Consider the following 14,727-nt stretch of genomic DNA (forward strand, 5'->3'; position numbering starts at 1 on the left):
AATACTTATAAAAACAAAAACAAAAACAAGCAGCGAAGGAACTTAATTTCTCGATTTTTATCCATCTTTTTCGCGCTCGTGAAAAATTTTTTTCTTGCAGTGTTTCCCGCCGCGCAAATTGATAATTTTCATTGAACAGAAGCTAGACGGGAATTTTCTCACTTTCGTCCGCCATGTTTTTCCTTTCTTCTCACGTCGTGCCATCAAACTATTTACCCTCATGGGAATAGAATTCCATACTAATTGTCTTATTCGTCTGCTTCTGTTTCCGCCTTCGATATTCAAATTTTGGCTTGGTAATTACCGATCAAGATAAAAAACCGAAGTCTTCAGACTTCATCATAGAAAAATGGCTTAAGTCCATATGAGAAATATCGAGATCTCGGTGACAATATCCGATATCTCGATATTCGTTAATTTTTGTAAGATCCCAGGATATTCTTACACTCAGTATTCACATCATAGTTGTGCATTCTGTTAGCACATTCGTGCCTCGAAAATGAGTCACACATTCGTCACATTACTGACTACAATAAACAGATTTCCTTACCTTCATCACAATCATGGCCTTCAAATCCAGATTTAGGAACACACAAACACTGATAATCTCTGTCTGCAAACCCAGCTTGGCATGTTGCGTTATTCTTGCAGGGATTTTTCGCGCAAGCATTCTTAACGAGAAAAAGAAGAGGGCCAGTAACTCAGCAAGCTTGAAGAGTCCAGCGCGCGCGCCTGTTCGTGTTTATACGTTCTGCATACTATTCAGTTCTATCAGATCTTCGTGTCTGCCCTCGCAGGTACTCGCATTTTTCATCATGTACCTGAGTTCTACGCACTCTTCTTGGTTACTGAAGCAAATGTTTGCGTTGAACACATTTTTTAGCGTTTCACGCGTGGCGCTGCTCGCGCGTGAGAGGAAAATTTGCGCGATTTGTTACAAAGTATCAGAACAGCCATAGAGGTAGCCATTAAGAGTTAGAAAATGTGAGCCTCCAGCATTCCCTTATTTGAAATTTCCTTAAAGAACGCGCAATGGTCAGACGCTTAATTTTTGCTCTTGGAAGGGCAATTTAGATGGGTGACAGAGGCTGAGGGATTCACTGTCTCGTGAAAAACCTTCAATGAGCAAAAGTTTTCGAACTCTTAACTTACACACTTCATTCTTACCTCAGCTCCGCGATAGGTATGGTTTTTGCTCTCTACAAGTTCCTTATCATGTTCAGCAGTAGAGTTATTCAGGTCACAGGTGTAAGTATTAGACTCCTTTTTTAACTCATGGAAGTTATAACTGACGCAGTTGGGTTCCAGGTAGCATTCCAACATGCAGATATCCTCGTCAAATACTTCAACAGTGCGAACCGTGTGATTCTCCAGCCGGTAGCCAGGTTTAGGAAAACTGGTAAACTCCAAATTGCGACAATTACCTGGAAAACGATAACGTTGAGTTAAAAAAAGTTGCTTTTTAACGCTGAGCACTTCAATGGAAACTGGTATTGTGGAACAGTGTGACTGATGATGAGTTATTAGGGACCTTAAGCAAACCACAACGGCGACGGCACCGAGGACGTGGAAAAACAAAAGATCTAATTGGCAGAACAACAGCTCAGCACGTGCGTTTAAAACTTAGTACATTTCTTAACCGTTCTTTTCAAAACAACAACATGAAATCACCAACATTTGCGTCGTCTGCGAACCGAAACCGGGACAGCAAATTAATTTAATTTCCATTTGGAACTCAACGCTACTTTTATACATAATGTTGAGGTTGAGGTGTGGCGCCGTATGAGACGATGAACACATGCAGCCATTTTGGAAATTCTAATTCAAAGTAGAAATTGATTTTTTAATCCACTTCTTCCTTGGCGTTGCCGCCCTGACTGCTCAAGGTCCATACCGCTTTAGTTTAGGTTTGGTTTTTGACCTTTGGATTACCACCAATCTATGTCAATCTCTCCACTAGCTGATTACTGAAATTTTTAACTCAACGTTCGCTTTGGTCAGCTATCCTTATCGATCGATAAGTGCCGAAGTTCAAGAACTACTGATATTGACATGTACATCGACTCGTGTTTATCACCTTATAATCGTCGTCATGCCAAGAATGTTAATTAGTTCGTTTAGAAAGTTTTCCCGGAGTTTTTGTTTGGCATTAATTCAAAGCTGAAAGCATGGAAAGGAATGTGTTGTTAGTGATGTCGCGTGAGTTCAGATTTTGAGCTCACTGCGTGTCAGTGATGCTGACGGTTTTATCAACTTTATGAAATGCTAGGAAGGTCAATGACTTTTTTACTAACTTCTTTTAACGCCAGGTTCGAGGTTTTTACCTACAAAAAATAAAGTTTCCATCCATAGTATGCATTAAGAATTAACAGGTGCGAAACGCTGAAAGTTAGCCTCGAGCTTGCACATTATAAGGGCGTAATTGAGTTCAATAGGAACAACAAACCCTAAAAATGTCAAAATATGGTCGAATGAAAAAGAGATCTGATGAAATGAAACATACTTTCTAAGTTCTGACACCGAAGTAGCAACTGACATTAGAACTTTGAAAAAATATGGAAAATAGGATAACGAGTACTGGCGTCACTGTTTTCGAAGAGTTAATTACTTTTCCTAAAAATTTCCTTTTCGTTTACGCCAAAGGGTAAAGTTGGCATTTTCACACTATCCTCTTCAACTTCTGTTTACCAAAAATTAATTATTTGATGGATCACTAAAATATCCTGATCCGTGTTGATGGCAGGCTGAGCTGTAACAACAAGTTTGCTTTTTTTGTCAAATTTACTCACTAAGTGAAAACGCGGACTCAAAGTTAAGTGTTGATTGTGGAGTTCGCAGCCTAAAAAGCATGTCTGCATCAATTAATGATTAATTCCTTTTCAAAAACTCATCCTCAGTGGTGAATATGTCCATGGTTTTCCATCAAACAGAATTTTCACCAAGCTTTCTTTCCTTCCTCAAGAACCTATTTGGAACTTATGTTGTAAATCATATCGCATGACGCCATAATCTTTTCTGATTATCATAAAACTTGTCCACTCTAATACTAATACCGACAAATATTCCTGTTACCAGCTTAAACTAGGTAAACTGAACAATAATCGTTTTTGATAAATCTAGAGTCCACATGTTTAAAGATTTTTGCCTACAAAACCATCAACTTGTGTTCTGGAGTATAATCAAATATATTTTATTTCCATCTAAGTTGAAAATCAATATTTGTGAACATATGAAAATCCTATATGTGAAGATCATATTTAAGTTCCAAATATGAGATATTTTAAAATGAACAAGATGTTCCGACGCAACTGCTTAAAAATTTTCGATCTTACATTGGAATACAAAGGCGGTCATTCGTTTAATTTGTTGCGAGTTTGGGGAAATATCTTCATTATCACACAATCGTACTGGGCCGCGCACTATAAAACACCTAAGGGGCTCATTGACTATTTTGTCATGAGTCTCCGATATGATGACACAAAACTCTTAATCAACAAACTTTTTTGTCGAAAATCACCTTTTTAGGTTGAGTGAAGTGAAAGTGTCCCTCTAGCTAAATTGAAAAATTATTTCTGTGGTAGGCTAAGATCTTTAATGACCAATTCCTTTCATCTACCAGCTCACAAAAATACACAAAGTCCTCGATCTGTGCTTTATCAGCCTTTAGATTAACTTAACGTTAAATTGCGCCAAACAGCCGGACTTTCTTACATTAGATAACGAAACGTACGTTATTTCTCTTTTTGTGATGAATAAAAAGACTAAATTGCGTCGCTTGACGATTTTCGCTGCTGTGTAAATTTTTAATTTGGTCCTGCCGAACCATTTCAGTTGGGCTCAAGTAAACCTCTCAAAAATTTTTCAGTGCGAAGACAGTCTGCCAGAAGTCATCGCATTTATTATGCGGGATCGAAAAGTCGAAATTAAAACTCGGTTCACGGACTTCTTCGTAGAGTCAGTTTTTTCCTTCTACTGTTGGCTACTCCAAAAATCATGTTCGCAAAAACTTTTGTGTTTGTACTCGCTTCATTTTCAAAAAGTGTGTTGCAAAATGACTTTCAAGACTTGGTTACGTCGAAAAAGGAAATTAAAAAGTAACTTGATGTTTAGTAAACTCGAAAGACTTCCTAGACTGATCTGATAAGACATATATAACGATAGGAAAATCTCACCTTGTCCTTTTGGTATCAGGGAAGCCAAAACGGCGAAAACGAAGCGGTAGAATACACAGAGCATGTTCTCAGAAATAACGCTCGTTATAATTCTAGCGAACAGCTATCAGTGTGAGTTTTTTCAACTTTGCACACGAGACAGCTGAAGTTTAATTTTTGTTCAAATACACCACCTCCTGTTTAATTATGAAGTGCTCATTCGTTGTCACAAGTTAATTAGTTTCTCTGGGAACTAGTTGGTTGGTGAAACTTGATCGTACTTCTGCAGTGTATATTAATGACCTTCGACTGATTTCAATTAACGAAGGAAGAAAATACATGTATTTTTTTATATTCTGGCTCCATCATGTCCGTCCGAGAGCAAAATATAAGGCAATTAATAACACTTTTTACCATCTATTTACACACTCCTCGTCCGCCCTCACTTGGGCGTAAAATTAAGATGACCGTTTTTACCAAAACACGTCGATGTTCCGAGTTTTTGGCGTTGTTTCTAGCGAGGAAATTATCAGAGGTATTCTTGATTGTTTGGTGAGGCCAAATTTTCAATGATGTGGGTTAGTGTCATTCGTACATCAGGGCGTGACTAACGCCCCCCCCCCCCTCCCCCCTCACCATTCACCTCAGCACCCTTTCAGCTTCCGTTTCTGAATTATAAGAGAGTGAAGGAAGTACAAGATGATTCACAAGCTATCACTCGTTATCAGCAGATAAAAAAAAACCGGACAAACAAATTTAGATTATCCAAAGAGAAATTGAATATTAATTTTGTTATATGAAATGACCCGTTCAGGCTTTTCTTCACATCTTCATTCAGAACTTTTCAATGAAAATGAAAATCTTTTATTGCGAAAGAGTTATCACTTCTTTTCCGCTGGAAATTGTCTCCACTGACTACTGACTCGCTTCGGCTGTGCTCAAACTGTGCATGCAAACCAACAACTCTATAGGCTTGCTTTAACTCACGGAAACGTACAAAGAAAAAAGGTTGGAGGATGCAGGATCCAAATCTTTGGGAAAAATCTGGCGCTCTTTCAAATTTTCACAACGAAAGGCCCTGGCCTATGGTAATCGTTTTCACCTCCATTAATTTGTAAGAGCTCTCATAAAAGACTTACTAAACGATAGATAACTGTGCTAATCCTTAGCTTGAAATCAACTTTAAATCAAATCTAGTTTATAAACTAGTAGCTGCGTCTGTCGATATAAGAGAACAAAAACTGACTACCTTCAATTCGAAAACCACTTTAACTGTTGCGTAAAAGCGTGTCTCTTTTCGAACATTATTTTGCTGGTTACAATGCAGTAATGAATACGTGTGACAAGTTTCGAAATAAAGTTCCAATAGTTACGTGTCTGAACTCAGCTAGAGCGAATTATCGTGAAGTCAGTAACCTGTCAGGCACCGACTCAGCAAAAATAACAGCTAAAAATAGTGCATTTGTTTTCTGGACGAGCTGAATCAGCGCGAAAATTACAGATTAGCAGTAACACGGGTGCAAGTGATGTAGTAGTGATATTAAGGCACAAATAAACTGTTTAGTCAGTAATTTAACTAAAGGACTCGGTTTATTGACAATTACAAAAGAACATCAATTGGGTCCTTTTCTATTTATCAGAAATTCTTGCTTAAATCTTACAACTGACAGCTTTTAATCGTAACCTTGGCGTCGTTCCATCTATTTTCCTCATTTAGTCCGTGAATCCTAAGACTGTTCGCCGATTTCGGTGCCAACAAAAAGAGTATCATCGAATGATGTTTTACTTAAGTAACCGCCGATAGTGGTCAAAATATTCAGAAAAGTACAGCATTTCCTTGGCAGTTTTTATTTTGACCTCAACTCAACAAAGTAGAAGACAAAAATTAAACAAAGAGACAACAACACGAGCAAGACTTGCTCGAGCATGTAGGGGAAATAAAACGCAATATTAGAACCTCGACGAACAATTCACTCACAAATTTATAAAAGCATCTTAGAAGTGTCCCCAAAAAAAATTAATGAAAAGGTTTCTAAATTGCACGATTATCCTGTTTTTTGAAACCTCTCAGTCTGTGGAAAAACCGAACATGGTTAAGCTGTGCTAAATTAAAGTGAACACTAGTTAATCGGCCGGGAAAGCAAACGGGAAACATAAACTTAATCCGGTTACACAGTATCAGACTTTTTTAAGTCAAAGATTGAGCGTATTCACTCGCAAATTGCAGATCAACATCAGGAAATGATTTCACCAACATCTCTAGCTCATAAGGTAAGCATACAGTACTCCACAAGACTGTCTTCATTTGAGCAACTAGATGACAACAGCATCTTGGATTTGATCAAGAAGAGCACTATAAAGTCCTGCTCTCTAGATCCTCTACCGGAAAAAATTATGCGAAAATGCTTCCATATACTAGTTCCTATTTTAAAGAATATTGTCAATTTGTCACTCACGTCTGGTAAGTTGCCCAAAGATCTCAAGTAAGCTATGATCAGACTTCGCCGCAAGAAACCTAATGCTGATACTGAACCTTTAATAACTTTCGTCCGGTCTCAAATCTTCGATTTGTCTCTAAACTTATCGAGAGAACAGTGTTCTTACAACTTGATTGATAATTATTATTTAATGTTATTGGCCGAGTACTTGTCTCTTCCGTTCAAGCGGCGAATATAAAACCAAGCTGGGTCTGAGCGGAAATTCTCAGGTCTTGCTTCCTTTGTGCGGTTGTTTAATTCACGCATCTTTTCTTTTCTGTTGAATTATAGCTTTGGCAGGTAATTTCCCTTTCACATAAAAATATCACAGCTATGAGGGGCTGCCACCGCCATTCTCTTAAAAACGAAAGCTCTGAGAGCCATGCTACCAATGTTAATTTCTGTCTTGCATTGATCCTCAGGAGTCACAAGGTTGGTGATCGAAACACAGACAAGAAAATAACGAAATATCCACCACATTGTTCCTAGCTAAAAAACGATAATCATAGCTGGGTCTGGATATTACGGCATCAATTAACGAGCTTTTATATAAGGGCTGACTAAGAACAGTGGATAATTAGAGCAACATAACTACCCCCCTCCCCTGTTCTGTAATCCTCCTTTTTAAAAGACAACGCAGAAAAAAAACAAAACAAAAAAAAATTGTCATGCAGCCTTCAAGATAAACTATGAAGAAAATGTGTAATGAAGAAAATTATCTCATTTTACTTGCAGTTCTGTTTTGGTGAAAAGAAATTTTCACTCGAAATTTGTGAAATGAGGCGCAAGGAAAAGCACCGTGATAGAATTTGAGCAGAGTTTTGGGAAGTTATGAGCTAGAATTTGGAAAATTTAAAGGTCTGAAAAGTTTTGCATAAAGGAGCGGACGAAAAATTGATCAAGTAGAGATGCCGCCAGCAACCCATTTCGCAGCAAAATTTGTGGCGCTTTTGTTGAGAGAAACAATGAATAGCGAAATAGGAACCAAATGGAAAATGTTTCTGTCATTGCTTTACCATATGGCCTTTAATTCTTGATGCTAATGAAGTACATCTCAGTGGATAAACTTCTCCCCCGTTCATGCGCGAGTAATAGGAGAGTTTTCGAAACAAAGCCAATCTCTTCAAGGAAACTGTTTTTGATGATGTTGTCTTTTGTACGAACGGCATAGTGTCTTAGGTTAGTCGATTCCAATCACATTTTTTTGCTGTCAGTAGAATTGAATTATCTTCGCATTCTTTGAGCGAAAGAAGAGCTAGTATACAGTATTACCATATTAGCTTCTGTGTGATTAATTTGAGCGACGCTCTATGTAGGTTTTGAAATAAAGAGTTTCGAAAAGTCAGGCTCATGGCTTCCTTTTTTTGGGAAATGTCAAAAACGCAAGAATTAATCTCAAAACTGAGAAAACTTGTGGAGTTGGCAGTTGTGCACTGAATAAAGAGTCTGTTTTCAGCCCTTTCAGGTTTTTGCGTTGTTTTAAAGATTCACAGTTTAAAAGGCATACCTCTTTTTGGTTTGCAATGGCATTTCTTCAAGACAGAGAATTAGTATTGAGAGAGATCGCTCGGCGTTAAATTAATTTATTCCCACAAATGATATCAAACTGCCATAAAACAGAACAACAGAGCTTTGTATAGTTAAAGTTGGAATTGGCCAAATGTTTGTCGCATGTAACAGCTTCCGGTTTTTGATCGTACCCCTCTTAAAGGTTTATCGAGCCCCAGGACGCCAAATTTCTCGACGCGGCATATTACGTCGATAGGTGTACTCTTTTAAGTGTTCCTAGCGTAGTAGTTTAGTAAACAGAGTGTGAGGGTGTTACATGTGTGGGGATCTAACTTGCTATTGTTCTCTAGTCGGTGCCTGGACGCAATCTAAACACCTTTAAGGTGAAACAACTTCTAAATAGTCGGTTTTCCTTATTCTAATCATTGTTTGGACAACGCCTTTTATGAAAGTTGAAATAGATTTGAAAGATTTACAGTTGAAATAGATTTTTCTAAAGCCTCTGACTCCGTGTGTCATGCGAAACTTTTGTCAAAGCTTCGCAAGTTTGGAATTCACAGTTCACTGCTGGACTGGTTTTCGAGTTATCTCACCGGGCGACAACAGCGTGTTGTCGTAAATGGCAGCTTTTCAACCTGGAGTATAGTTAAGTCTGGAGTTCCACAGGGCTCAATTTTGGGCCCCGTACTATTTTTGATGTTTGTAAATGACATGCCGAATGTTCTAAAGTCCTCGTCTCCAGCCATGTATGCTGATGACTCGAAATGTTTCAAAACCAACAAAGCTGCATCTGATATCTGTGACTTCCAAGATGATTTAAACCTCCTCTCCAACTGGTCATCCTTAAGCGAACTGTACCTCCAGCCTATACAGTGTCACAATCTGAGAATAAGCCGAAAGAAAACTAGCTTACAACATATATATAACCTAAACAATACCGAGCTAAAGCTTGTCACCAAAGAATGGGACCTTGGGCTTACAGTCACTAAGGACCTCACATGGAACAAACATAATTCAGACTGTCTCTAAAGCTAACAAACTTTTGGGATTTATCAAGAGACATTGTCATACAATTCAAAATGAAAAAACTTTAACTTTATTATACTCTTCTTTGATAAGATCGCATTTTAGATCCGCTTCACAGGTTTGGGCCCCACAGTCTGTAATTAAAAACCTTCTATTAATTGAAAGGACTCAAAGACGAGCTACTAAAATTAATTTGCAAAAACAAGAACATGAGCTATCAACACCGTCTAATTGATCTTAATTTACTGCCCATTAATTATTGGCTTGAATATTTAGACCTGCTTTTCTTTCTTAAATGTAAATTATAACATAACCAAAGTAAAGCGCGCGCTCTGATTGGTCAATTTAGCGTCCCCCATTTGCCCATGGGTGTACGCTGCTGACGTGAGCAAATGCAAAGACTATTTTTCCGCGCGCGCTTGTTTTTTCTGGTCACGTAAGATTTGTTAAATAAAAGGGAACTCTTTAGCTACAATGTATCAATGTTATGTTATAAAACAAATGGTAAACACCACACCGTACACTATTGAGTTATGGATGCACTTGGGAGGTTTGCTAAGCACTCAAGAAGCTAGAGTCGCTCTCGGCTATCGCCTCGAGCGACTCTTACGCTTCTTTCGTGCTTAGCAATCTCCCGCGTGTATCCATAACTCAATAGTGTACGCTGTGGTGTTTACCATTTGTTAACTAGGGATCGTTAGACTTAACATAGAAAACTATGTTAAATTTTATAATAGCAAATCACGTCGTGGTGCATCGGGAATTTACCTAGCAACACCTTACTTTCGAACTTCACTTTTTAGGGATTCATTTTTTGTAAGACTTTCTAATATTTGGAATGCTGTTCCCGATCATATCAAAGCTGAAACTTCGTTGTCTTGTTTTAAAACTAAGCTCAAATCTTTCTATTTTCTTAGGTTAAATCAAACGGAGATAATGTTCGTACCTTTAAGTTAATTTGTCCTAAATGTCGTAAAGTTAATGCTTTTACAGTTTGTTCTTGTTAATTCCGCAGTCAGTTGTAAAATATGTACTATATGTTTGTTCTTTTTCTTAATGGGTTGGGTTGGGATTTTAAATCTAATTTAGGGGTTGGGATTAAGGGCGTAAATATCTTGGAGGGGACTTAGAGTCCTATTGTATTTACACCCACCTTCGGGTGAATCATTAAGTAAATAGATAAAAAAAAAAATAATAATCTGCTCATAGAATTTTCTGGGCTCCTGTCTGTTTTTCCTAAATAAATTTTTCCAGTTATTTGATTAATAACCTCAAGCGTTTTTATTAATCAGACAGTTTTCGTAATCATGGTACTGACTGACCACCAGATCGCCTTTTGTTATGAAAACTTTTCATAGTGGAAAGAAAAAAGCTAATAATACCCTTTGCGACTCATATTCTTTTTTCAAAAAACTAATACATCCAACCTTACAAAGACTAACTTGAAGAACCACATAGCGTAGAAGATAAATACCTCTACAGGGTGTTTTTTATCAGAGTGAGTTCAATCCTTCTTTCAGGGCTCAATTATTAGCTAGAAAACAAACCTCTTATGCGGCAAATTAAATATGACAGTTTTTAATAACTTGCACGTGATCTCTTCAGTGGTGCCAAATTAAAACAACTTAACGCATAAGACTTACCGACATCACCCTTAGTTAAATGTCCATTAGTCCGTCTTAAATAAGGGATAAAATATATTTTGGAGTAGTTGCTTTTTTTTTCGTTCTGTTCTTTTTTCTTCATGTCTTGCGGTAAAATTAGTTTATCACCTTGAACAAAGACATAAAAACTCAAAGCTATGCCTTGTCATACCTATCTTAATAAAAACATCGACACGAATTTAACAAAACTGGTAATGTTAGTAATTATTCACTAGATAAAACGAAATGTTCTTCGTCTAAATCAATTACACATCAAGACATAATGAGCGCGCGTAGGAAACGTCAGGGTGAAAAGAGCTCAGACGACTCATACCTTGAAGGAAGCATAGATTTAAAAGAATATTAACTATTGTGAATACTTTGTGTTAATTAAACTGGGAATCCACGATTTTTGCTATTTAGAGTTTGTGGAATTTGAACAAATTCACAGCCAAATTGTTTCAAACGGCTAAGTTTTATGATGTTTCAGCTCAAAGTTTAAAGACCTGCTGGCTTTATAGTTGCCCACGAGTATTAAACATTTTATTGCGAAACTGCAGAAAAGTTTTGTCAAGCAGAGCTATTTCAGTTGAGTTCCAATAAGCCTCTCGCCTTTTTTGAATATACAAAGGTCTACCAATAGTCGTCTTGTTCATTGTGAGGCATCGAAAAGTCGACAATGTTCATGGACAGCTGCTTTGCAGTGACAGAAAACTTGCATGGAAAGCATTGTAGACATGACTATTTTTTGGAGCAAACTTTCATTTAGGCTAAAATTTAAACCGTTTGCACTCTTATTGCAAAAAAAATTGGTTGCAAAATGTATGAACTTCTTGAATGAGCTACTTGTAACCCACTAAACTGAAGAAAAAGTTAAATATAAAAGCTTGTATATAAATATAAGTGAACTAACAATTAAGAAAAAGAGGCCTATTTTCTTTTTTTGCTGCCTTATCCGCTAAACATGAGGGAGTTACTCTTCTGCAACTTAGCTGAGAGGTCATCATTTTGAGATTTCTGTGAAGTTTCTAACCACGTTTCCTTAAGAGCCATATTTTACCATCAAAGTGAAGCAACAAAGGTAATTTCAGATTGCTGCTGCTTGATGTTAATGATGTTTCTGATCTTTATTCTAATGGCGTTAAACTTAACTTAACATAATCAACCACTACCCACAAATAGCATAGCTAGTCTCGGCTGCTTTTTGGTCGATATGGAGTATTTTCTCAGTGTTTCCCGCATTAGCCACAAGATAAGACACATAGCAGTCTAAATTATGACACTTCCAAAGTGACATATGGTGAATAGGTAAATTTTGTGGTTAGCTTCTATATCGGTTATAGTTTGTAAATGTTCACGGCTAGCGGTTTAAGCCTATAGGCATACCTGGTGGAGTAGGATGTTTGTTGAACTGACTTTACGTGGCCCTCTGCAAATTTGTGAGGATCTGTTTTTAAGCGCAGTCCACCAACAGCCAGCTGAACTTGAAATTGTGTCTAGGATAAACTTTTTCTGCATCATTCAGCCACTCTGTATTTCACACCCCAGGGGGCCGTCTAGAGTTTCGTCGGAGTCAGTTACGTTTTCTCTTGAGATTATAGACTGAGGATGAAAGAACCTCATAAGCACATAGTCATCCATGATTCTAGCCTCCGTGTCGCATTATAAGGAACTATTCTGAATCTAAAGAGCGTTTTGATTGAGCGTATTTTAAATATTATGGTTCTAGATCGTGTATCGTAATTAGTAGTTGATAGTTAATCATTGTAGACCGTTTTCTTCGAGAAGGCTCCTTCGGGGAAAATCAATTATGTATTTATTCATTTGTATTTAGGTTCAAGTAGTTACCACCAGAGCTATATCAGTTAGAGACTCACTGTAAGATTTAGGCTGATTATTCCCCAATAACGTGTTCATTATTCCTCTCTATTTAAAGGTCACGAGAAAGTTCTAGAAATGTTTCTGGAATATTGACCTTCAGTACTTTAATGTTTAATCAATCTTCCTGTCCCTTACACGCATTTTAAAAACCTTCAAGTGCCAGTCATGCTTTAGTGTATCCAAAGGCTTCCCTGAAGGGCACACGGTATTTTTCTAACAGAAAATATTATTTCCCTTCACTTCATATACTTTTTCTTGGTTTTTTCTTTTTTAAGATCTCAGGCTCCAAAATATACTATGTAGCTCCTCGAAAGTTGAAAACAACGACGGTATTGATTCATAAATTATGCAGCTAACATTGAGCTGCTTATCTTTGTATTTTTAGAACTATGAACAGGTTGAAGAAAAGAGAAAGAAAAAACTGAAAACTGAAGCGAATTTTAACACATGTTGATTCGCGATGTTTAAATATTGCTCAATTTTAATCGACCGCTCGTACCGATTATTGTTCCACAGAAAAACGTTTGTAATTGTTTTCTTGCTTCTGTAAGAAAATTTTTTCTTTGATCTTGTGGTAACTCGTGAAAACAGCTGTCAAAGTCTTAGTTTCAATAATGAAAATATTTTAACAAGAAGTCCATCACTAATAACAACAACAACAACAACAACAACAGCGTTTATTTAAACACGATACAAAATTCAGCAAAATCTGATGTGGTCGTGTACAAACAATAAGACTAAATTCCTAACTAATTACAAGAAGACTAATGCAAGATTTCTACATATTTACAACAATAAAAGTTCTACATAGTAAATCATTATAATATAGGTGGCATAAAAATTGAGTGACTTTTTAAAAGCGTCAACGTCTTGAATTGATCTCATTTGATTTTCCAGAGCGTTCCACCGAGTAATAGACTTGTATGAACATGATTTCTTGACCATATCGGTCTTAGGTCTAGGTAACTTAAATGTCATTTTCCTCCTGAGGTCGTAACTACTTACATACTTTTCAAAACGACAGTTTATAGGACAAGGTAAAAGTTGATAATAAGCCTGATGCACTAAGATTAATGATCGTTTCTCATACATAATCTCTAAGGTATTCCATTTTACTGTGGCAAGAACCTCCTTGCTTGGCGTACACCAATCCAATATTATTTTCTCCGCTCTAACATGTATAGATTTTAAGGTTGAGAAAAACACTCGATTACAGGAGCCCCAAACTAACATACCAAATGTCACAAAAGGCAAAATAACCTTAAAATAAAAATTTGTTCTCGCCTGTTTAGGCAGGAAATACAAGGATTTAAGTAAATTCAACTTCTGCGTAAATGACTTCGCTAATTCCGATACATGATGATCCCATTTAAGAGCATTGTCTATCTGAACACCTAGGCATCTTGTAGAAACAACCTCCTCGATAACATAATCCTCCATCTTAATAGCTTGTTTTGGCCCAATCAATTTTCCGCGTCCACCAAGCAGCATGTATTCCGTCTTGGTGGGATGTGAAGTGAGACAGTTCTCGCAAACCATATATATAGCATTGCTGGGACCTCATTCAACTCGAAAGCCACCAGATCATAGGCCGGAGCCTAGACATAGACGGTGGTGTCGTCTGCGTACATGTGAAGCTGTGGATCACATACATACATACATAGGTTGATTGACCACTCCCCATTGGGGCTTTTCAGGGCCAACACCCACCCATCCCACCCAGGGGAAGACATCCACCATACAGTAATCTCATGCGTGGGAAATTAACGTCTCCTACCCCTAACCCTGCAGGAGATGGGGCCTACGGTTTATTCCTCCTTATCCGAGAAGACTAGAATATCTATCCATTTCTTGAGTATAGGCAAGAGACTATGAGGTGAACACCTCACAGTCTCTTGGTATAGAAAGGTAGCTAATTCTCTTCACCTATTTTAAGACCATGAGTATTGGTTACCATCTATTCCCTCAGTGATATTGGGCAGATCATTACAAAAGATGGAAAACAGGGTAGGGCCCAGCACCGACCCTTGAGGTACACCA

The 14,727-nt window shown here is 37.5% G+C and overlaps 1 protein-coding gene across 1 annotated transcript; it reads right to left on the reverse strand.

The window, feature by feature from the left end:
- Window positions 1-64: 64 nt before the first annotated feature.
- On the reverse strand, window positions 65-4,293 carry LOC148721213 (uncharacterized). Its single transcript, XM_088734800.1, has 3 exons — window positions 4,173-4,293; window positions 1,168-1,424; window positions 65-671 (listed from the first exon to the last, which is right to left on the reverse strand). The coding sequence occupies exons 1-3, from the start codon at window positions 4,234-4,236 to the stop codon at window positions 528-530; spliced, it is 465 nt and encodes a 154-aa protein (XP_088590926.1). The 5' UTR covers window positions 4,237-4,293; the 3' UTR covers window positions 65-527.
- Between the last annotated feature and the right edge of the window lie 10,434 nt (window positions 4,294-14,727).

Source organism: Stylophora pistillata, chromosome 10 (genome assembly GCF_964205215.1).
Source record: "Stylophora pistillata chromosome 10, jaStyPist1.2, whole genome shotgun sequence".
Classification (NCBI taxonomy): domain Eukaryota; kingdom Metazoa; phylum Cnidaria; class Anthozoa; order Scleractinia; family Pocilloporidae; genus Stylophora; species Stylophora pistillata.

Bases quoted from the DNA above. Each gene is read 5' to 3' on its own strand.
- LOC148721213 (XM_088734800.1), bottom strand. From the start codon at position 4,236: ATGCTCTGTGTATTCTACCGCTTCGTTTTCGCCGTTTTGGCTTCCCTG. The intron at 1,425-4,172 runs GTGAGATTTTCC...ATCGTTTTCCAG, and splicing joins CCTGATACCAAAAGGACAAG to GTAATTGTCGCAATTTGGAG. The intron at 672-1,167 runs GTAAGAATGAAG...TTTCTCGTTAAG, and splicing joins ATACCTATCGCGGAGCTGAG to AATGCTTGCGCGAAAAATCC.